Source organism: Piliocolobus tephrosceles, chromosome 5 (genome assembly GCF_002776525.5).
Source record: "Piliocolobus tephrosceles isolate RC106 chromosome 5, ASM277652v3, whole genome shotgun sequence".
NCBI lineage: Eukaryota > Metazoa > Chordata > Mammalia > Primates > Cercopithecidae > Piliocolobus > Piliocolobus tephrosceles.
In genome coordinates this window covers 28,243,213-28,268,460 of record NC_045438.1, presented here as the reverse complement: position 1 = coordinate 28,268,460, position 25,248 = coordinate 28,243,213, and the positions used below count along the sequence as shown (strand labels likewise).

The following is a 25,248-nucleotide window of genomic DNA, read 5'->3' as shown; positions in this document are numbered from 1 at the left end:
TATTTGTTATAAAATAAACTGTAAAACGTTTAACTTTTAATGACCTTTAAAAAGAAGACACCCTTTTGTCCCTACACAAAAAAAAGAACATAAGAAAGGAATCAAATTAAAACAGAAGATATGTGTGGCTCCATGATCTGAACTCTAAAATATGATACAATTAATAGAGATGGAAAGTTCTAAAAAATCCAATTCTGACCGCACAGTCGGAAATAATTACAATGTGCAAAAGAAGGGGAAATAGGCTGGGCGCCGTGTCTTGTGCCTGTAATCCCAGCACTTTGGGAGGCCAAGGCGAGAGGATCACCTGAGGTCGGGAGTTCGAGACCAGCCTGACCAACATGGAGAAATCCAGTCTCAACTAAAAATACAAAATTAGCCAGGCGTGGTGGTGCATGCCCGTAATCCTAGCTACTTGGGAGACGGAGGCAGGAGAATTGCCTGAACCCGGGAGGCAGAGGTTGCAGTGAGCCGAGATTGTGACATTATACTCCAGCCTGGGCAACAAGAGCGAAACTCTGTCTCAAAAAAAAAAAAAAAGGGGAAATAGCAGTTGGAATTTAGATAGCTGGGTTTTAGTTCCAACTATTGCTCATGTTGGTAACCCTGGGCCATGCTGTAAGTTTGAGGGCTTTCTTTCCTCATGTGCAAGTTAAGAGTTGGAATCTTTAGGGTGTCTTCTAGCTCTAATGTTCGGTGATTCTTTCTAAACCAACCAATTTGGCGTGCTACTCAACTTTTTGCTTCTGTCTCATCTACTAAGTGGAATGCTCTGTTTTCGGATAAGTTAAAACATACACTGCTGAGAGGAAATGGAAATCGAAATTAGAACAGAAGGTTATAAAAAAAAAAAAAAAAAGAACCTTAAATGAGTAAAAATCTCCATTCCCAGATGGGCAAGTATCTTATTTTGAGGAAAAGGGAAAAAGTGTGATCTCTAAATACCACAGAAAAATGTGCTTGAGAGGCCCTATAAAATGAAGTTTGTGTAAGTACTTAGAAAAGTAAGGTGATCCATGGAGGCCGGCAGGGTTATCCCTAAAAATCCAAACCAGCACAGGTTGAGATACCTGCCTGGAGGATGTTCTCGTGATAGATAAGAAGGTCCATGAGGTTCTGCTTGATTGAATAAGGTACCCAATTAGGAATTAGTAGCATTATATCTATTAAAAACGTTAAAACATTCTTAGGTGCATTAGTAGAAATACGGTAACAATTAAGGGAGGGAGGGGTCCCACTGTCCCCTGAGCTGGTGACTTCCTTTTGAGTAGTAGGTGCCATATTATGAAGGGAATATTTCAAATTTAAGAATGCTGATCATGGAGGGGATAACAATTAGAAATGAGGTAATACAAAGAATACCTGAACTAGGGAAATGGTTAGCCTAGGGAAGGAGAAGACTTAGCTATTTTCAAATTCTTGAAGGGATGCTAGAGAATACATAATAAAGTGTGTTTGCCTATAGAAACACAATCATTACATAGAAGTTTTAGGGACTCAGTTTTACCCCAATATAACCAACGGCTTTCTAACAACTCGAGCCTGCCTTGTCATAACACTGGAAAATCTTGTCAATGAAGTGTTCAAGCAAAGGCTGTAAGTATCATATAAAAGGAATTCATGCATTAAGATGGTGATTGGACCAGACGATCGTTAGGACTCTTGCCAATTTTACTTTATACTTTTAAGTTAGTTGTTTAGAAATTAGGCTCTGTTTTCTCGTAGAAACATTTTTATAAGTGGACATTAGGATCCAAGCTCAAAAAAGTTCATTCAACTCACGATGTTTTCTAATTCTTCAATTGAAAATGCATTCTTGAGTCTGAGAAACACATGATTTTCAGGTATATAAGGGTGAAGAGGAGGACCATTAACCTTACCTTTGCTAAGCAAAGATCTAGCCTGTGGCTGAATTATAAAAGAGCTGAGGAAACATTCTGGAATCCATGTGGCAGATCTCAGGAATGCCTTAGGATGAAATCAACACCTGGAACTAATCCCCACATGACTGATGGTTTTCCGCTTGCTAGCTGTGTGATCTTAGGTATTTTCCTTTGTAAAATATCATACTTCCGGCAATATAAATAAATGTAAATAAGACGATTAATAGTGTGGAGATCAAATGAAATAACAGATAGGAAATGCCTGGCAGAGTACTGGACACATAGTAGTTATTCACTAAATGCAGGGATTCCTCAGATTGTCTATGTGGGTATGCTTTTTTCAGTTTTCAGAGAACTTCCACATACATTATCCCATTTGATTTTTCATAATAACTCTATGTGGTAGGCAAGGTAGGTGAAATATCCATATTTTACAAAGGATGAAAGGATGCTTGGAGTGAATAACCAGTTTCCTTGAATGATGGTTATTTGGCCTCTCATTGAATAGATATTTCTAGTGCAAGGAGCACATTGCTTAACCAATTCCATCGTGGACACTAAGGAAGAGAATGAGATATTCAAGAGTTTTCCAGATCTGCACTCAAGACAACATTTCCCACCCATTACTGGTATGGAATACAACCGCAGCACATGAGCTGTCAAGAGCGTAGTGACCGTGACCATCTTTGTTGTATTGGCGGTAAGAATGTAAACTGGCATAGCCTGTGGAAGAAGCAATTCAGGTATGTGTATTGAAAACCTTAGACATATTCATCTTTTGGTCTTGTAATTTCCTAACTACTTATTTGTTTTAAGAATAATTGGAAATAGGCCGGGCGCGGTGGCTCAAGCCTGTAATCCCAGCACTTTGGGAGGCCGAGATGGGCGGATCACGAGGTCAGGAGATTGAGACCATCCTGGCGAACACGGTGAAACCCCGTCTCTACTAAAAAAAATACAAAAAAACTAGCCGGGCGAGGTGGCGGGCGCCTGTAATCCCAGCCACTTGGGAGGCTGAGGCAGGAGAATGGTGTGAACCCGGGAGGCGGAGCTTGCAGTGAGCTGAGATCCGGCCACTGCACTCCAGCCTGGGCGACAGAGCGAGACTCCGTCTCAAAAAAAAAAAAAAAAAAAAAAAAAAAGAATAATTGGAAATAATGAAAAAGTTTGATGCATAGAGGAGCTCATCAGAGTATAGTTTCTAACAGTAAAAAACTGGAAACACTCTCAATAGCCTACCATGGTCTATTAAAAGTAGAAGAAACTGGAAAGGCAGAGTGTTCCAGAGATAAGGAGTCAGACTTTGGAGTCTGACTCGCTAGAATCAAATTCTTACTCTGCCTTTTACTAGTGATGTGAGTGGGTTGGTTACTTAAGATAGCTAATTCTTATTAACTCGACTAAAAATAGAAAGACTATGTTTTACAGAGCCGTTATGAGAATTACATATATATTGAATGAAAATTGTTTAGCCCTGGGCTGGTGAAAATACTAATTCTTATCATTACTAGATAGTACTTACGCCATTTATTAAACGTGCAGTATATGTGAGTCATTTAACAAACATTATCTTTTAAAACTCTGATAAAAATCTTTGATGTCTGTGCTGTTAATATCCTCATTTGACAGATGAGGATACAGAAATAGTCTGCGGCCAAACCACCCTGAAAGCATCTGATCTTTTCTTATCTGGAAAGCTAAGCAGGGTTGGGCCTGGTTAGTACTTGGATGCGAAACTGAGAAATAGCTTGGCTAGGTAGCTTTCTCAAATTCACAGAGATGGTCGGTTACAGTGCTGGGATTTGAACACCAGCAGTCTGACTTGAGCCCATGTTCTAATCAAGGCTATAAGACCTCCAATGCTATAAATAGTGGTGTGTCTGTGTGTATATATACTTAATACTTAAAATCATGTTAGACATACACATTTATATGATGTTTAGAAACAGTTTTTATTTATTTATTTATTTTTATTTTTTGGAGACGAAGTCTCACTCTATTAGCCCAGGCTGGAGTGCAGTGGCGTGGTCTCAGCTCACTGCAACCTCTGCCTCCCGGGTTTAAGCGATTCTCCTGCCTCAGCCTCCTGAGTAGCTGGGACTACAGGCACACACCACCACACTAGGCTATTTTTTTTTTTTTGTATTTTAGTAGAGACGGGGTTTCACCGTTGTTGCCCAGGCTGGTCTCTAACTCCTGAGCTCAGGCAATTTGCCCGCCTTGGCTTCCCAAAGTGCTAGGATTATAGGCGTGAGTCACCCTGCCCGGCCTAGAAACAGTTTTAGTGGTGTATTAACAGTTTCTAAAAACAGGACACCAAATTGTATGGCGGTAGGACATCTACTATGCAGATAAAAGGGCCTAGAAACCAAATGGTTGCCTCTGTCGTGGTATTATAGGTGGCTTTTATTCTCCATTCTGGATATTTCTGTGTTTTTCAACATTTCAACTGAAAATGTACTGTTTTGTAAACAAAATTAAAGGAGGAAGTATAGGTAAGTCATTCAACAAAGATGTAAGAATAGGTTTTGATAGGTTATATTTCCTTCAATTCTAATAGCAGAGTGTACCAGATATCCTGAATAATCTTCCTTCTGAAATGACTCAGAATACTAGGTAAAAATTAGAAAGCAATGGGGATAATATAAACACTTACGTGTGTCAGAACTGGGGTGGGTGTAGGAAAGGCTGGGGTGGGAACTGGCTCAGGCTGGATAACTATTTCAGCTGGAGCTGCTCCATCTTCATCTTCACGGAGTTTCTGATGGACACAGCGACCAATGTCAGCATTTTTGAAGGATACAGGCCTTGCAAAGTCCATGGGGCTAATAGAATGTAATAAAATAAGACTTTTTTAGTTTCATTTTTTTGCTTCCTTAAAATTAAGCCCGATCCCTGCATGCCGTTTTAAGTCCATCAGTGTGCTTTTCTCTGTCTAAATGGAAGATCCTCATTGTTTCCCTCCTCCCCTGCATAGCTGTAGACAATGTAGATGCATTGGGACCCTGATACCGAAAATTAAAAATAAGAATTAGTAGCAGTAATGAGGAAATCCACTTACACAGAGTTAATAACAAGATTCCACACACAGCCTTCAAAAGGAGGAATATTTCTGAGTGGGGAAGGTTGAAATTCAGGCGGAGCACCCCCAACGAAAAGCTTTTTAACTTCAAGAGGCTGTTCAACTGTCAGGTTTTGCATATATCTTCTGTTTTCATCGACTTGAACTGTAAAGATGCTGATAAAATATTAAAAATAAGTATAAATCACATCTCATTCAATACAGTTGGAAATCAAATTCTTTCCTGCCACCCTTCACCCCTCTCAACCATAGCTTTTAAAGGAACCAAAATTGGATGGTTAGGAATTCTACACTAAGCAAACGCTGTTCTCAGGATCTCGTCCCGTGACACCCTCGTTCACTCTTCCTGAAAGTTTACTGAAACCAGGTCATGGTGCACTGCAACATTAGCCTCTGGTGGAGTTGACAACAGCACTGTGCAGCCCAACACATGAGGTTGTGACAACTGAGGCTTCTGTACTGTGCAGTAATGTCTAATTGCATAAGGATCGGCGGGTTTAGCATAGCGTGGGGTCTTTCTTGGGTTGTGCTGGCTATTATCTTCTTGCTAGGGAACAAACCATCCTCCTGAGAGCTTAGATTGCAGGAATCAACAGCAAACACTTAAAGCACATTTTATAAAGAATGTAGCTGATGGCTTTTGAATAGAAGAGGCAGGCAAGAACACCCTGCTAATTGTTCCTTGCAATGATTTTCCTTAGTGGCTGTTTCATTAATTTCCCTAATTTGCTTATGAGAGGTAACTCACACACTGCTAATTGAGAACCTCATGCTACTTGTTTACAACAGTCCTTGGAACCCTGGGCCAAGAATCAGAAGGAGACAAAGAGTTCTGATGAAAATGACCAAAGGCATTTTCTCTTTTGTTCCGGAAGCAAGTTTTGAGTTTCGGTCTTAACAGTCATCACGGTGCTATTAGTCATAAGCATTAGTCACTAGCCTGAGGATCATGAATGGATTACTGAAAGCTTACTTCATATGTGGAGAGAAAACCAAAGTACTTGGGTGGAAACCTCAGTCCTAAAGTGCCCTCTTACTTGATTTTATGAAGAAAAACCACATGTAGAACTGGAAAAAACAATAAGCCAGGGTAAAGATGCTCTGAATTGGCACTTTACAAGCAAGAGAATTCAAAAGTAAGAGAAAGGGACAAAAAATGGATTTTGCTGTGGCTCAAAATGTCACTGTTAAGGGGGTGAAGAAGGCACCGGTAAAATTTAGTTTCAAAGAGAAAATACGGGGAAAATGACATACTTTTGAGGTTTCTTTCTTTACCAAACTATGGAAAAATGTGTTGGCAAAACCCAGGAGGTTCAGCTTCCTTGCTAAGAGTGTCGGTGGTTTTCTGAGATGAGAATTTCAGAAAACCACTCACTTCCGGGTATGTGTGACTCATTGAGAAGCCCCTCCCCCACACCCTTTTTCCCCTTTAGCTGAAAGCAGCCTCTTAGCAACATGATATCACAGGGATCCTAAGGGTTTTAATGAGGGATATAAGCCTCTATTAAAGATTGTCCAAGGAGAGTAAATCTCTGTTCTTGATTAGAATTTTAAAAAGCTAGAGGCCTTCCTCTTTATGGTGTAGCCTCTCTTTGTAGTGTGGTTCTGCCACAAGGACCATCATGGTGACCCACCTTTTTTTTTTTTTTAAACCAGTTCACAGGGTGGTGATGGAGAATGAGTGTGGGCTTTCAGGAGGAACATACTGGAATTAAGTACTAACTAGTGTGGAAGCTTACTAGCTTTGTGACCTTGGGCAAGTTATTTAATCACGCTCAGGTCCATTTCATTAATTTATAAGATGGAGATAAAAATGCCTACTTCAAACAGTGGAAAATATTAATTAAGGGATTCCCCTGAAGCTGTATTACTTAAAAAGGGCATTGCTAGAAAACTATATCTAAATCCTGCTCATATTTTACCTTTTAGGAGCATCAGATCGAGATCATTTATTTTGTTTTCATTGAGAAGGACATTGTCAATAAGTCCATTATGATTCTGGTGTGTTTTCCAGTTTTAAAAGTATTTATTTAACAGCTTTTTACTGGGGCCTACTATGTGCAAAAAGGTATATTAAACTTTGTATTACTTTAGGATTGTAATAGGTCAGCTTTATTTATTTATTTTTTTACAGTTTCAATGGCCGATTCTTAGAGTTTCATAATTACCTTATTACTTATACCCTATTTCTTATTTGTTTGGAATATGGGTTTAAGATTTTTTTTAAAAAGCATATCAATTGGATTGCATACTTGGAAGAAGATATTAAGAGAAATAAGTGTCCTAGCATTTGTAATTTACATAATAAATAAAATCTAATCTTTTTTCTGTTTGAACATACTTTGGATGTTAAGAAAGAAAATATTTAGGTTTCAGTGTTAAAATCTCTATCTTATTCTGGAAACCCCAAGTGACTCCTAAAATATCTCCCCCTACTTTTTGACCTTTAGCCTATTTCTGTACCTGTGTGAAGACAGCTTTCCCAGAAGAAAAACTCAGCTCATTTGCTTGTCCTGTTTGCTTAAGTAACTACTTCACGCTCTTAGGGTTTAATGTTTTTGTCCAGTAAGAACGGCTGGCTACCAAGGCAGATGCCAGGAGAAGGATCAGAGGTCAAAGCAGATATAAGAGGCAGAAGTCACTGGAGTGCCAAGAAATTAGATACCAAAGTGACTAAAGGGAGATTTTTCCAGACAAAGGGGTGGAAGGGAAAGAGAATGAGGGAGGTGGGGTAGACAGAGGCAGAGGGCAAGGGAGAAAGAGCTTCTTGAGAAGCTTGGCCCCCAGTTTGGTAAAAATCCAATTATTTTGTGAGGTGGTATTAAAGCTATCATTTTGTCCAGGATTTTAGGAAAAGAAATGGTGATTGACATGCATAGTCTGAAAAGTGTTGGGATAAAGCAAATATCTCCAAATTAATAATCATATATCATAATCAACATTAAGTAATATAAACCTTTATAGTCACACAAAAACGTAAGAATAATCTATCGGCTATGCATAGATGGAGATATTTAAGTCAAATATATCTCATTTAATATCTGACCCTGTTATTTGTAGTATATGATTTTGAGCAAGTTAGTTAATATTTTCTCATCTGTGATGAAAGGATGTTATTACAGATCTCACATACATTTATTTCAGAACAATTAAAACAAATCATCTTTGTCTAGTATGTTACACAAATCATGCCATAGAATAGGCATATAAAGCACTAAAAAATGTTTCTGGGTGAAGTTCTCATGGTCACTCGTGATCTCTGGTTAATCAGTTTAATGTGGCACTTGCTTATAGAGTAGATGGCATTTTAACCTTAAAGTGGCAAATGAGCCATTATGGTAGCAAATGTGTTCTTGTTTTGGCACAGAGTTCAGTGGCTACGCACTAATATATCTAATATATTATCCTGTAATTAACAATGAATGGCAAAACTGTTTGTTTATATGGCCAATTAACTAAATGACCAGTTTCCAGTGATGTACCATATACTGAACTTAATCAAATAAAGGTTGGATTGATGGTCAACAGCTGTGAAGTTGGCATAATAAAATGCCCTTCTTGAAGAAGCACCTGTTAAAAGGACACCTTGGTACAACAGTGTAATGCATTTGGCAATTCCAGAATTCTTTCTCAACAAAATAACACATTTTGAGTGATTTTGGTCAACTAATTTCTCAAATCTGCAGTTATTTCTTGAAGTTCTTTAACATTTAAATGTTTGTGTGTGTGTGTGTGTTTTGTTGTTGTTATTTTGTTTTGTTTTGTTTTATCCGAGATAGAGTCCTAGATGGAGTCTTGCTCTGTTGCCCAGGCTGGAATGCAGTGGTGCGATCTCAGCTCACTGTAATCTCTGTCCCCTGGGTTTAAGCAATTCTCCTGCTTCAGTCTCCAGAGTAGCTGTGATTACAGGCACTCACCACTACGTCTGGCTAATTTTTTTTGCATGTTTAGTACAGACGGGGTTTCACCATGTTGGCCAGGCTGGTCTCGCACTCCTGACCTCATGACCCACCTGCCTCGGCCTCCCAAAATGCTGGGATTACAGGCGTGAGCCACTGCGCCTGACTAAAGTTTAAATCTTTTAAAAAGTCCTTTCCACAATGAAAAGGATTAAAGTTTGTCAAAGTGTCTAACATCTAATCTAGAAGACATGTAAAACCAGGATTCTAAAGCATTCTAAGATTCAAATGAGAGCATTCAGTTTGCATTTCTCCTCAGAGACCAGGACTGCAATATCTGGCTATTAGATTAGTAAAAGTTCTTAGTTTGCCCAAATATTGATCCCTCATTTGTCTCAATCATGGTTTCTAAACATCTTAGTAGCCATTCTGCATGAATGCTTAGTATCAATTCATCCTGAAGCCTAATCCTCTAAATAATAATAATAATAATAATAATAATAATAATAAAATCTGAGGAAAGCTTTGCTATTTACTTAGAAGGTAAGAAATCTTTATTACTTATCTAAATGTTTTCCACAAGAGTGTAATTAGTAAATGTAGGTCTTTCACTGCAGAATAGTATCAGCTTGACCGAACTACTGCTACATATTCATACTTGTTACATTTAAAAGTATCCTCTGTGTTTTGACGCCTCATCAAATTGGATTTCCAGTTCTTTTCTATGTTTTCAGTCTGATAAATGGATTGCTGGCTTGGAGGTCTGAAGCCCCTGAAGTCTCTGGGTTTCTGTTTCCTTTTTCTCTAATTGTTCTTCTAAACTAAGTATCTCTCTGAGTTGTCATACAGTATTTTGATGAAAAATACAGATGACTTTCCTGATAAAGTAAGTATAAAGTATCGCAGCATTCTAAAGAAAGTCATCAGTTTGTGCATGAGTGAAGCCAATTCCCAGGCCCAGGGCTGGGGGCAAGCGCTCTGGTAGATTTGTAGAAAGGTGACCAGTCTCAGGGCGGCAGTCATTTTCCTCCCCTCCCTTGATTCTGTTCCCTCAGGAAGCCACTCTGCAGGGACCCTGCAAACCTTGGGAAGGGGGACAGGGACAAGATGTGCACTTAACAGGCTCAGTAGGTCCTGCAGCTGCTGCCACACTCCGTATCTGTGATAGCTAAGCAGCTGCCATAACCGCTTTGGAACCTGAACGAGATAGCAGCCGCCAAAGCCTGCTGGTTCCAGTTGAGCTTTTTTGTGTGTTTCGCTGTGTGCGTGCCTTATTTGAGGAGGGGCAGAGAGAGAGATTTTTCTTATTTATAGCTTCAGAAAATGCATTTGGTTTTTCCAAAGGTAGAGATAACTGCACAAATAGAAATGTTAAGGGTGGAACTCATAAGGGCTGAGGCAAATGAGGTTCCCGAAGTATGAAAAGTAAAGAAGAGGGAATTAAGCTACTGTATCCTTTTGTAATGCATAGTAGGTACACACACACAGAAGTTCAGGCAGATACTGATGGATACTGGTGCTAGCAAAGGAAGTTCACCTGAGTTACAATAATAAATATTTGAGTGCTATTGTTACCCTCTAGTTCGCTCTACATGAACGGAATGTTCTCTTCCATCATGAAACAGATTCGGCTCTGGTCTGACCACAATTTTCCGCATTGTTCGTGCCCCTGTGGAGAGATGTACTTCCAGACGGCCCCTGTTGAGGAGTATTGCATAATAGGCCTGCAAAGGCAAGTGGTTATTGAAGATTAAACAGAAGTCTCATTTATGACTTAGCTTTAGAGATTCCCTAGCAGAACCACAGGCTCATCTGCTCTGAGAATTTACCTGAGAAATTAAGACTTTTCTCAAATGGTTTTGAAAACAGCTGGAAATAGCTTTCTAATAAGTTACCATTTTTGCTTGTGAGATGATCTGGAAAGTGGATATATTAATATAGCAGTTCTCTGCAAAGCAGATTTGTGATGCTGAAAGTAACAGCTGTGCTTGCGTTTGTCCTCTAGCTTACAAAACCCATCAGGAGACAAAGGGTGTCAACAAAATCCCTGTCCCTTATATTCACAAGTGGATAGCTAGCTTCTGAGAATCAGGACTGACTCTCAACCTTGTGGCATTCTGAGTATTTAGACTGCAATTTGTTCTCTGAGCTGGTGGAATAGATTGCTATCACAAACATGTAACCTGCCTCCCACATTTAGAAAGAAGGAAGATAAATTTTCATCCACAAACGTGTCTACTTTCTTCTTCCTACTGTTACTATAGCAACCAGTGTGGTTTTGATATCCCATCACGAACCCCAGGGAACCTAAATGCAGTCCTTATCCCTAGAGCTGATGCCACGTGCTCTTCCTTTCTTGTGGAGTATAGGAGCACGTGACGCACAGTGATGGCTCAGTTCTCCATGAGTCATCTGTGGTGGTAGTGACAGTTTCCATCAAACATCATCACGTTCCAATAATTTACTAAATCATGTATGTAGTTACATGTCCTCCACAAAACATTTTGAGGATCTGGATAAGTACTCACCATCTGTCAAAGGGAAATCACAAACTACTCACTCAATTAAGAATTCCTTAGCTCATGGATTGTTTGACATATCAAACCCATTTAGCAGAACAGAATCACAAATAACTCTATGGGTATCAAAACTGTTAGCTTTGAAGTATAAAACATGTCAATTTAACCAGCACTGAATCTAAATCTAATTATGTCTATCAGACTTACACTATTTAACATTGGGTCCTTCTTCAGATAGCATATACTATGATATTTTTAAACTAGATATGAGTTATTAAAATGTTAAAACGCTAAAATGTCATCTTAATTTATACTATAGTACTTAGTGTTTTCTTATTGTAATTGTTTTAATAGGAATCTGTTTTATTTTAGGCGCTATCCTGAAAGCTGGTGATTCACATTCATTCTTTTGTCTTGAGGGGGAGAAATTTGGAGCCAGTAGGTAGTGTTTAAAAATCTGGCAATGATGAAGGAATCAAGTATCCTTTAGTGGAAATCTATTTCAGAATATTTGATCTGGTCTTCTTATTATAACTAGCTTATCATTTGCAATAGTGAGAAAAAAGTTTATTTTTCAAGATAAAGAAAAAAATTTAAGAAGGCATTTGTATTTTATATTTATTTAATGCTTATTATATGTAGTAAGAAATGAAATAAAATAACACTTTTCTCCTTCTACTCTTCAAAAATATTTTTATTATGACTATTTGATATATTCTTCACAATATGAGTGATATACATGTAAATGATGAAGCTGTATTAACACTGTACAATAAAATGAATACCTGTAAATCTACCACCAAATTTCAGAAACAATACCATTGCATCTCTTATGAGTTTCTTTCTAATACCATCTCCTTGCTTCTCCATCTCAGAGGTAACCACAAATGTGCATTTTATGTTTATCATTACCTTACTTAAAAAAAAAAATTTTTTTTTTTTGAAATTCACATGTGTCTGTTAACAATATGTTGTTTAGTGCTACTTGTATAACAAATCTACAAAAATGGTATCATATAGCACATTTTTCATTTTTATTTATTTTCTATTTATTATGTCGTTATGTTTAGTTATAATTTATTCCTTTTTCTTATTCCTTGATATCCCGTTATGCAAAAGTGCCACAGTTTGCCTCTCTGTTCTCTAGCTGATGAATATTTGGGTTGTTTCTAGTTTCTCTGCTATTATAAAGAATACTTCCATAAACATTCTTGTACAAGTCTTATTATGCACATGTGCAAAAACTTGGGTCTGTACCCAGGAGTGGAATTGTTGGTTTGTAGAGAGTATGCAAATGTTCAACTTTAGAAGACAGTGCCAAATTGTTTTCCAAAGTTGCTTTAGAAATTTACTTTTTCTACCAGCAGTGATCAAAGGCACTCTTTGATTCACATCTTTCCAATACTGTTCTTTCTAATACTATAGCAACCAGTATGTTTTGATATCCCCTTATAAACTGCAATGAGCTTTTCCCCTTTTGGGGACAAGGATTGTATTCCTTATAGATTATACATACTGTACATTTCCAGACCAAGGCTTGTGTTTTGTGTTGTTTGATGACCAAAAAGTTTAATTTTAATGCAGTTCCACTTATAATCTTGTTTTGTTTGATCAAGTCTTCTTTTGTTGAAGATCAAAAGTTATCCCAGTATATTTTCTTCTAAGAATTTTAAAGATTTTTGTCCTTCCATATTTAAGACTTTAATTTATTGTGAACTTATTTTTTGGTTTGATATGAAAAAGAAATTTAGTTTCATTTTTTCCATATGAATAACTAATTACCCTGAAGTCATTCACTGAACAGTTCAATGTTTTTTTTTTAATGAAATGCAATGCCACTTATTGTCAAATGCTGTTTCCATCTGTGCTTGTGTATTTTCAGCTCTTTCCTATTTGCACAGTTATACATGAATTAACACGATAGTTCCACCATACAAAACTCTACCTTTCAATGTGCTGCTATCTGGTGGAACAGCCCCAACTACATTATCCTTCTCTTCTAGGACTTTCATCCTTGACAGAAATTTTTGAATAAGCTGTCATGATTCACAGAAAAATAAGGTGATATTTTTATTATAATTGAATCTACATATCATTTTGGGGAGAAATGACATATTTTAAATATTGAGTCTTTACTATCTTCATTAACATGTTGACTATACCAATTTATTGACTATAATCATTGAGAAATACTTTGATATCATTCAATGAAATTTTATAATTTTCTCCATATAGGCTTTGTGCCTATTTTGTTATAATGATTCTTAAATTATGTATTTGTTCTTATTCTTGTTCTTGTGCTATATTTACTTGTTCTTTTCTTACTATGCTAAGATCAGTGCAGTTAAAATAATCATCCATTTCTTGGGCTTGATTTTATGGCAAATGTTTATAATGTCTTTTTTTTAAAATCGGGAATACTTGTTATAGTTTATTTTTAATAGATGGCTAAGGAAGTTCCTTTCTCGTAGTTTACTTAAGTATTCTTTTTAAAATCATCAATGACTGTTAAATTTTACCATGTTTTACTATCTATTGACAAGATTATATGATTTTTCGATTTTCTTTTTTTTTTTTTTTTTTAAGTTGGAGTCTCGCATTGTCGCACAGGCTGGAGTGCAATGGTGCAATCTCGGCTCACTGCAACCTAGGCCTCCTAGGTTCAAGCAATTCTCCTGCCTCAGCCTCCCAAGTAGCTGGGATTACAGGCAACTGCCCCCATGCCCGGCTAATTTTTTTGTATTTTTAGTAGAGACAGGGTTTCACTATGTTGGCCAGGCTGCTCTCCAAATCCTGACCTTGTGATCCACCCATCTCGGCCTCTCAAAGCGCTGGGATTACAGGTGTGAGCCACTGTGCTGGGCCGATTTTCAGATTTTCTAATATTAAACCACTTCTGCATTCCTGAAATAATCCAAATTACTCGTGGTTATACATCTTTGGGTTCTATTTGCGAATATTTTGTGTGAGCTTTGCATTTTTTAGAAAAATAAATAAGGTTTGTTACATGATATGATTGATCACTAAATGTCACATGCTAAAATTGATTTTTAAAACACATAATCACAAATAACATGATCTGGTTTACAAGGGTATGTACATACTTAAGGACATATTTATAAAGTATTCTGTTCTTTTGGTCATGGCAGACAAAGTAATTCCTATGAACCCTTTCACTGAGAAAAACTAGATTAAATGCAAAATTACATTTTAAAAAATGTGACTGAAGGTATTAAAGAATACCAAGGCAATAAGAGGTATGATGCTTAAATCTGGGCATTGGAGGGATTGCTTTTAACATAATCAAATGGACAGGGGATATAAATACTAAAGTTTATGTCCTTGCAAAATTGATACTCTTTTTTAAAAAATGTTTTGAGACAGTCTCACTCTGTCATCCAGGCTACAGTGTGGTGGCATGAATAGCTGAATAGCAATCCTGAATAGCTGGGACCACAGTCGTACGCCACCATGCCCAGTTAATTTTTAAACATTTTTGTAGAGCCAGGGTCTTATCATGTTGCCCAGCCTAGTTTCAAACTCCTGGGCTCAAGCGATCCTCCTGCTTCGGCCTCCCAAAGTGCTGGGATTACAGACATCGGCCTCTACACCTGGCCGGTTGATATTCTTTAAGCTTTAACATCCTTGAATGCTATTGGGCTACAATTGTCCCTGTCTGTGTTGGTTGTGTTCTACTTGCTTTCTCCCAGGTCCATTTTCTGCCCTTCTTTGTGTCCAGAGAGGATGGGATGAGTCAGGCCCAACAGACTATCACTTCAGCTTGCAACTGGGAAACTGATCTTAGAGGAATTTAAATTTAAGGGACCGTAGGTGAATATCTACAGATTTGGTAAGGAGTTGGACTTGGAGACAGTAGAAATTAAGATAATGTGAATATGTTTTAAGTTGTCCTCTTTACATATGCATATGTTAAACACATAGGAAATATAGGTGCAAATATGAGTGTGACTTTGCACCTGCAATTGATCAACAGGAACATCCTAGAGAAGACAGTTGTCCTGGGGAGATGATGCGAGTGAAATAGGAGGCCAGCATGGAAAAATGGAATGTTTAGTCCTTGCTAGCCAAGACAAGAGCAGAAATAAATGATGCAAAACTAAAGATATAAAAGCAAGTTAACTGTTTTATATAAGCATTAGGGAAAATGCATTATCAGCTAGGTGTCAAGGTACCTGTCCAGTCTGCCTTCGTTTTCTCCTAGGTGGTGCTGGTGTCCCTCCACTTCCCAAAAGAATGATGCCAGACTCATTCTTGGTGCTGAAGGACAGGTTGATTTCTGTTCCTACATCAATTGGCACAGGGGAGAGCTCCACAAAACCAGGCTTAGGAAAGCTAACTGTGTAAACATTCTGTGAGTAAAGGAAAAGAAGAGTAGACACCATTAGAAATAAAAATTTAAATAAATTCTCCATCTCATTCACCCTCGTCGATGTACTTAATGTGATTATGAAATAGATCATAGTTTTAGAAAGCAGGAAAACCCACAGTTACATGGAAAACTTAAGAGCAGTTGAAGAAGTATTATTTCTAGTTATATGATAACTTCAAATCTACTAAGCAGTTTGTGTTAAAATCACAATTATAGCATCTACTTTTATTCCAGAACTTTTGATTTTAAATATAGAAGATTATCACTGTTAGATAACTTTTTTTTTGTTTAAACCAAAGATTTAAGCCAAACTGACACACAAGCAGGTACATGTCTATCAATCTCCCTAAGTTTCCCTTGAAAACACTACAATTAGTATCTCTTGAATAAACTCTATCACTTAATTGTTTATGTTTTACAGATGGGTATGACCATTATCTGTGTCTGCATTTTTCCCCAGTGATAAGACCAAACCTTAAAAATAAATAAACCAAACACCGCATAGTCTAGTTTTTCCTCAAAATTAAAATAGTACCATTGTCCTTGCTGAGTATAAAGTTAAAACGGTTACATTTCAAGTAGAAATGTAAATAAGGTGCAAAAGGGAGAAAATCAGCTCCCCATCTCAATCTCCTCAAAGCTGTGCAGAAGCATATAGCTTTCTATAATTCATTCATTCATTCATTCGTTCACTCTTTCATAACCTTGCCCTCTTCCTCTCTCCTCCTCCCTACCCTTCAAATGAATCTTGATAGACACGCTCATTCCTAATGTCTTTTTTTTCTTACATATGTGGAGGATATCACTCTCTCAGTAAATGTAGATCATCACTTTTAATGGCAGGAGGACTTTCCACTGTATGAATTTGCTAGTATTTATTTAAGCAAGCCTACGTAGTTAGGAATTTACAGTGCTTAAAATATTCATTTTTAAAGTCCTAGATTTTGTAGGAGTAAAAGCAAAGAATCCTTTAATGTAGGCTATTTTCCTCCCACAGTGTTTCAAGACCAGTTAAATGACACAAGAGCTGGTAAAACGTATAATCTGTTTTCTATTCCAATTTTCAAATCATGGAGTTTTAGATAGTTCAGATAAAACTACTGTGCAGACTTTTCAATATTTATCCACATCAAATTTCTGCCTCATATTTTAGTTGCAAAATAATTCCTGGTTACTGAAAAATGCCTTTACGGAATCGTAATTTCCACGTGCAGAGGCTATTCATTTTCCGGACAGTTTCCATCCTCATGTATATATCTTTTGAATGTGAATGAGAGTTAGGCTTTGAAGATTAAAATTCTCAGTAAAACTTCCTTTAAGAAGCCAATATGGGTCCTTACAGTTTTAGTTCTTAATGTATTTTCCCTTTTCTTATTCCCAGACTTCTCAGAGTGGGTGTCTATGGCCATTTCCAAATTGGGGCCTGTAGCTGTGAACAATGAAGATCTTGAAAGTTCTATTCCAGTCTTTAAACCTCATCATTCACGTGGTGGATTCACTTTTTTCTTTACCCACACTTTCCCTTCATTTCCCTAATTCTATTGGAGTGGTTTAAGATACTTTTAATTAGAAGAAGCAGCCGAAATGAATAATTGTATTACAGTAGGATAATTTAAAATGTATGAGAATGACATATTTAACATTTTTGTTTTAAAAACAAGCTCATCATTATTGAGTTTCTATAAAATTCTTGCTAATATTTGCTGTTGACCATTGACTCTTGCTTATCAATATTTTAAGAGAGTAGAGCTATGGCCGGGGTCTTTCTCACATATGGGTCAGTGTCAACTGAAGAAACAGTGCAGAATAGTTAAATGAAAATAGGGGAATGCTAGGATGCTTTAGCATCAAAGAAGAGTTACTGAGGATATCAGCTAACAAAGGACTTTGCAGGCATGTCAAACACAAGTCTTTGCAGAGTTGGTTGCCACAGGTCCCAGTCTACGTTATTTCAAAGACAAGGGGGCTAGACTTCAAGGTTGTAGACAACAGACTATGCACTAATGGTTATGGTGTAAATTACTGCTTGCTACTTGTGTAAACTCGAATGGTTCCAGAAAAAATGTAAGGTTGCTAATAAAGCTATATGCAACACATAAAAGTAAAATAAATTTAAAATGAATGACAAAAATGAGGAAAAGGGAAAAGTAGTGTTGGAAAAAAAGAGAAAAACAGAAAAGAGATTAGTATTACTGATATGTGCCATGAAGAGCTACACACATTTGGGAAATTGGATCACAATTCTGGGACTTCATAATCCCATTTTTTATCATGGTAATTTAGAGAATGCTTTAATCTTGCTTTAAGAGTAGGATCAGTAGAAATGTAAAATATATTAACAAAAGACTGATCCTTGTAGGAGCAGCCACACTAAGTAAGTGAAATCTGATATAAATGTGTTTAGAGAACTGTCAAGAACAGACCAACCTCCAGGGAACATCCTTTGGTAACACCAACATAATCGGGACTACTGAGTATATTGTACGGCGTTCTTGAAATTTCAATATCTTTGAGGCAGCCGGAATATTTCTTCAAATTTACTTCTGGCCTATTGAATAGTCAAATGGAAAGCAAAAGCAGTATCATTAGGGTGATGGCAGTATAGTCTCTGACAATTGGAAGGAAGCCTTATGGAGCAGACACATGCAGGCACATGTCTATCAAACTGTGCACACGTGTACCCAGCAAACTCTGGTTTCCATTATCTACTGGTTGGTCTAAGTGGATGTGAATATTATCTTGCAAAAGGAGTCTTTTTGTAGTCCTTCTTCTCCCCTTTAACAATAATCTCACCCACAGCATTTAAACATGAGGTACAGGAATTAACTGACTTCTTATTAATGCTTTATATGTGTAATGAAATAAGTTTTTTTTTTTTCACCAAAGAGAAGATAACTGTGTAGGCAGCATAAACAAACTATACCACAAAAAGTTTTTAAAAACTTTGCTCAAAAGTTAGAAAGAAATCTGAAAATGCTTATCTTGAAAAAGATTTTTTTTTTTTTTTAATTTGAGGCTTTTTCTTGAGAGATAGCTGAAAAATAAGATAATATTACGTATCTCTTTAAGGCTTTTAAGTAAAACAAAGTCTAAGAAACATTCTTTTGGATTACATAGTTTAAAAACAGATGTTTAAAAATTAGGTTTACTGGCTGGGTGTAGTGGCTCATGCCTGTAATCCCTGCATTTTGGGAGGCCAAAGAGGGAGGAGCGCTTGAGGCCAGAAGTTCAAGACCAGCCTGAGGTAACACAGTGAGACCCTGTCTTTGCCCTCCCCTCCAAAAAAAGTAGCTGGGCATGTTGGTGTGTGCTTGGAGTCCCAGCTACTTGGAGATGCTGAGGAGGGAGGATCTTTTGAGCCCAGGAGGCTGAGGCTGCAGTGACTTATGATCATGCCACTGCACTCCAGCTTGGGCTATAGAGTGAGATCCTTGTCTCAAAATAAATACTTTTTTTTTTTAAAACAGATGAGTTTAGTTTACAGATTGACCCCAAAGTCTGTATTCTATATTAGAACAATAACAAAATAAAGCAACCAAATGCAAAAACCCATACATTTTTTCAATAAATTTGAAAAATGACTTTTATACTCAGTCTACACTTGAATGTTTACTTTTGCATACGACTTCATAAAATGGGGCAAGTGTGTCAGCAGATTAGAAAATGAAGTCCTTGCCCTTGAGTCCAGATGTTGCAAGTGATCTGAGTTCTCCAAGACTCAGTGTTCTTATATGTGAAATAGGCACGATAACAGTAATCATAGTATCTACATGATCAAGTTGCAAAGGTTTAATAAATTAAGGAGTAGCATTGCGCACAGTAAGTGCTCAACAAACAAAGGCTATCAGAATGTCAGTGATGATGATACTTCTTTAATTATAACAGTGCTGTTCCACAGAACTTTCTGTGATGATGGATATTGTCTGTTCTGCACTGTTCAAATCAGTAGTTACTAGCCACATGTGGCTGTTGGGACTTGAAATGTAGCTTGTCTCAATGAGAAACTGAATATTTATTGTTATTTAATTTGACTTAATTTACAACTAAATAGCTACTGTGACTTGTGGCTACTATTTTGAATAGTGAAAGTATACAGAAGTGAAAAAGATAATTCTTTATGTGGTGTTAATCAGCATCGGTAAAAGCTGTCCAGTAGGCATCAATATATTGTAGTTGATAGGGTGATGATTAATTCTCTCCTCATTGTCCCATGATGCCAAGTTCCTTTTTTATCTTAAGGAAAAACACATAGCATGAGGAAAAATAGGTGGAGAAACAAATTAGACCTTGGCAGTGTATATCAGGTGATTTATTTCATGTCTGTTTCCACCCCCAGCTCCTTTCTGGAACTTCTTTATTTTCATTGATAAGTTTTCCTTGTTCTCAAGGTTTTCTTTTCGTTCAGTCAGTTGGTTATTATAAAGAACATGTCCAACTGTAGGGCGAGAATTTCGCTTATATTTTTCTTGCATAATGCAAAGAGAATGGTGAATTTCATTAACAGTGTTCACTTGCTTCCATATTTTCCTTTATGGAAAGACTGATTTATCACCATGTTTTTCAGAGGTCTTGTTAATAAAGTAAATCACCCCTATAAGTTACATAGTTCATTGTTTCATAGAAACACAAAGAACCATTCCAAAATATGATTTAGCAACCTCAATATTAGGACAATTACAGGGGATAAATAGTCACATAAGGTGACCGGACTCAATGGTAACAACGGGTCTCTGTTTCTTGAGGGTCACCACTCAAAGGCAAAATTACAAACCTACACAATGCCATCCTAGAGTTTTATGAACATATATTTCTAAGAAAGCCAGCCTTCACTTTTTAGCTATCTCAGCAAGTGTAGCACAGGTGGTCTTACAACTGAATCATGATAAAACGCATGGTTTATTTTCCTCTACTTTCATTTCTGTATATTCTATTCCTTTTATTAAAAATCTAGACTTGGTTTTAAAATTTTCTTGGATCAGTTTGGCTTTATTATCTTCTTTCCAGAAATCTGGCACAGCTGGGCTCTGAAATGCCAAAACACCAGGCTTTAGCTCTAGCCCGAGGATACCAGCCCTGCACATCTCCGAGGTTTGGTCAGCCATTTATGGCTGTGAGGCCCATTGCTCACAGCTTTTATGCAAATGCTAGTAAGAATTAAAATGCTCCTGAGAAGCTAGAACTATCTCACACTTCTTTACTATTAACACAAATACTTATTTTAAATATAGTATTTCCAGAGATTCCTTCATCTGGCACCATAGCTAGTTTTAAATAAACATGTCAATACATAAACAGCTTTGACAAGAGGTGCAGAGGCTGTGTAAATGTTTGCATATCTGCAGGTCTGCAAAAAGCAAGAAGACAGTGGTAAGCATGTGAGAGCACAGTTTGATTCTTCAGCAGACAGCGTGGCACTAGGGAGGCCAGGGCCCGGGGTTCAACCCAAGAGTCCATTTCCTGTGTTCCCCAGAACTAGACTGTGTACCAGAAATTGACCAGCTGCCTTTTGAGTGTGTGCTGCTGGTTACCAGGGGCACTCTGCCCAGATGTTTGAACAAGTGAGCAGAGCAAATCTCATCACTGCTGGTGAGACAACTCAAATTGCAGCCCAACTGATGGTGGGTAAGCAGCAGAATGTTGGCCAGCAAGGGGCAGCAGGAGAACTCTCACAGAGTGCACGGCTTGCTCGTGAAACATACTATGAACAAAGCAGTACTGGTGTTGCTCTGTTTCTGCACGGCTGCTTTATCTAAGAAGCCACATTTACCCAACCCATGCACTCGAAGAAGGCATGCATAAATTTAAATTTTACCTTGCTTTCATACTAGGTAACGGGAAAGAGGGGGAAAAAAAAAATAAAAACAATTTACTTATAATTACATTTTCATTTAGTAAAACAATAAACTTTAATCATAAATCTTTAAAAAGATCATTTCACAGGGATCTACAAAGGAAAGAAATGCAAAAGCTCCAACAGAACTAAAAATAGATATATGCCCTTGACGGCAGTGAAATTAGAATCAAAATATGACCATAGCTCACACTATCAACTTGGAAAATTTTTACTTTGAAATATGAATTTAAAGTACTTGTTCTTATCAATCTAATAAATGGGAAATGTACAATGTCACTATTCTGTAGTGTTCATGAATGGCTTATAAATATTGCCTCTCAAAGAGCTTGAGCTTAACAATGCATGTAAAAATAATTTGTTTACCACATCTTTTGCACTTTGTCATATTGAGAACCTGTCTGCAGGCAAAATAGCAGGTAACTATGAATGTTTGGTTCCTTTATCAATCACAAACATATCTCTAACAGCTGTTTTGAAATAATGTACCACACTATGGAAATACTATACTGTAATTATGCAATGCTGTACCATGAAAGTAAAAACATTTTAGTGATAAAGATTCATTTAACAGATTCAGATTTATAAGATTTTATAGAATTTAACAGGCATGCCTTTATAGGTAATTCCTAAAATTATTTTATGATAATTAAAATCATTACTAGAATAAATGAAGCTAGATTTGAATAACCTTAGTTTGGCTGTATTTAATTCACTCAATAATATATAGTTAATGATCTTGTAAAGCAAATCTTAGATCTGAACAACCACTGGATTCCTAGTGAATTTTTCCACTGGAAAAATTCTGGGATTTTTCCAATCATAATCTGTCTTTTTGGAGTAGAAACACCTAGACAGAAGTTTTATACCCTTTAAAAACTACCAAACTAATTAAACAAAACAAAAAAATTAAAAACATGGTAGTCTGTAATAAACTCTTATGGTTTAACCAAATCAGTTAATCCCATTCTAATTAGAGTTTAATTAACATTTATTGAGCACCAAATACCATCCTTATAGACTATCTTATGTTTTATAATGAGCAGTAAATTAACTACATAGCACGTGAGTATTTTCTGACATTTTTTAGTTACTTTATTTTTTGAACTAACTAAATTAGGAAGCAAATGTGTCTCCCCATACCGCTAGCTAAAAAGCATATGTGAAATTAAAAAAAATGTTGGCATGGGCATGAGAACAACTAATATAGTTCTTGTATTAGGCATATGGGAAAGCTCCAATACACCATTATGATGCTAATGCTTAGCAATAAAATAGGTTATACTCATAGCATCCTGGAACACTGACTAATTTTCAGAACACTAAGCAATGTCAGAGTGCCATTATCTCCAGTGAATGTACAAGAAGAACAGCAATTACAAGATTCATATTCAACTCTGGCTTCTACCTTTAATTACTTTCATAATTCTTTTCAGCAGGTGCATATAAAGGAAACAGCGACTCCAACCCATCTCTTCAACAAAGATGTCAAATTAGTCCTTTGGTTTCTAAATCCTGGTGTTGTTCTAACATGCAACATGATGTTTTTGATTAAGCCTTTCTGCAACCAAGGGTTATATGACATTCCTATTGTAATTAAGCTTCGGAACTCTAGTGAGCAAAGTGGTCATTTAATTAAAACTTAATCCTTAGCTTTACCTATAAACTAAATTACCTCAAGTTTCTCAGTGTTGGCAGGCCACCAAAATATATTTTGTCATCTGCTTTCAAGTCAAGACCAAAGTTGTTTCCAGAAGATGAAGTTGCTATGTTCTCCTCCTGATTAGTATCTATATCTACAATCGATATGTTGGCTATAAAGGAGATAGAACATTTAACATTTTATTTGAGCAATATCAACCACATCTGTATCATCATTATTACTTCAAGACAAATTTGGTTTAATTCGAGAATTAACATTGACTTTCTCAAGCACTTGCACTATATTTAGCAATTTAATAATTACAGAAATAACATCAATAAAATACATTATTAAACTATCCCCCAAAGAGCATGAAAATAATAGCTTGAACATCAATGAAGGCAAACCAATGAAGATAAAAGAGATAAAAATAAATGGACATCAAAGATCCATTTGATGTAGTTTTCTATAATCTACATAAGTAGTTAGAAAATAAAGCAAGATTAAAAAATGCTAAATAACAAAGATATCTAATTAGGAATCAGATAATTAATTAGAAACACGTCTAATTTATGGCTCTTTCTGTAAGTTTCACTATCCACGAAACTGCTGGGATTTAGACTCATCTGCAAAGTGTTACTGTTGTAAAATATGGTTGTACATGCAAGTGGAAGGGGATGTTGTACACAGAAGTTGTGGGATCCAGGTCTACTATAAATTACATTTTAGACTGGGATGCTAAGTGTTGTGACAGAAGTATAGTCATCATGCCTTCCTGCTTTTCTTTTGGGTCTCTCAGGGTACTTTTAACGTAATGAAGATAAGAATTCAGAAATAGATAGAAAAAAGGAAAGACGAGGAACTTCTCTGTTCAAACTGCTTTGTTTAGAAAACAGACAGGAACTCCTTATCTCACTGATCTCCCTCACTACCGCCCCCTTCTTAGGGGTCAAGCTAGGTTTCTTCTGAATTACACGCTTTTCTACCACAATTCCTTGGATCCAGCCTTTAACTACTTCATATGCATCCTTGATGCATATTGACATCAGTTCCTTAAGATGACAGATTTGGCCTGTAAACCTTTATCTGATGTAGGATCCGAAATAGCAAGGGTTTGAAAGTGGGCATTTGAACCAATGGGTTATAAGGGAATTTCTAAATGTTTATTCTTTAGGATGCTGGTTTCTTGGATGTTCCTGGCTCAAATAAATATGACAAATACTGGGTTATACAAAGTTAAACATATATCTTCTTAATTTTATGGCTGCCCAGATCTTTCGGCATGCTAATATACAATGCAATGCTCCTAGAGAAGGACATAGAGCAAAAAGTATTTCCCAAATTTATTTGACCATGAAATATTATTTTCACTCAACCCATCATCTTTCAGAATCAGTGTTCTTTGGAAAACACAGAGAAACATCGAATTCCAAAATTCCCTTGAAGTTTATAGCTCTATCATTTCAAAAAGATGTATCTTCAGTAAAATCAAATACAATTGCCTTATTAAAAAAGGACCGAAATAAAATACACAAACCAATGAACACTTCAAACCAGACTTAAAAGCAAACAAGAAAAATACCTAAAAGAATAATTGTCCTACTAAATATAGTTAGCATGTTAAGATTTTAAAATTGAATCACCTTCACACACCTATTTTATTATGTTTGTATACATAGTTTCATACACATATATCTCCTTGACTGGACTGGGGGCTAAAAGAAAATAGATTTATAAAACTGTTTTCAAGACTTTTTCATACACATTCCTTTTTATCTAGATCTGCAAAGACATTTTCATATGGGGCTGTTGACTGGAAGATGAAAATAGTCTCTTTCTGCAGACCTGGTGGGTATTTTAATGGTGTCTGAAAATGAGATTCTGCCTCTCTATCACAGGCAAGCCAGTGACTGGAGGTAGTTTTCTTCCTTATCCATGAATGAATATATGCATTTTTAGAGATCATTCTAAGAAAAAATGAT

The 25,248-nt window shown here is 36.7% G+C and overlaps 1 protein-coding gene across 1 annotated transcript in view; it reads right to left on the bottom strand.

Annotated features, from left to right (window-relative positions):
* The window catches only part of LAMA2 (laminin subunit alpha 2), a 509,807-nt gene that overhangs the window by 19,948 nt on the left and 464,611 nt on the right, over window positions 1-25,248 (bottom strand). Inside the window, exons 54-60 of the mRNA XM_026454995.1 lie at window positions 23,300-23,438; window positions 21,586-21,597; window positions 18,201-18,321; window positions 15,577-15,753; window positions 10,440-10,588; window positions 4,945-5,121; window positions 4,540-4,708 (exon numbers count right to left, since the gene is read on the bottom strand). Of these exons, the coding sequence (XP_026310780.1) occupies window positions 4,540-4,708; window positions 4,945-5,121; window positions 10,440-10,588; window positions 15,577-15,753; window positions 18,201-18,321; window positions 21,586-21,597; window positions 23,300-23,438 (944 nt within the window). The remainder of the gene's footprint in view (window positions 1-4,539; window positions 4,709-4,944; window positions 5,122-10,439; window positions 10,589-15,576; window positions 15,754-18,200; window positions 18,322-21,585; window positions 21,598-23,299; window positions 23,439-25,248) is intronic.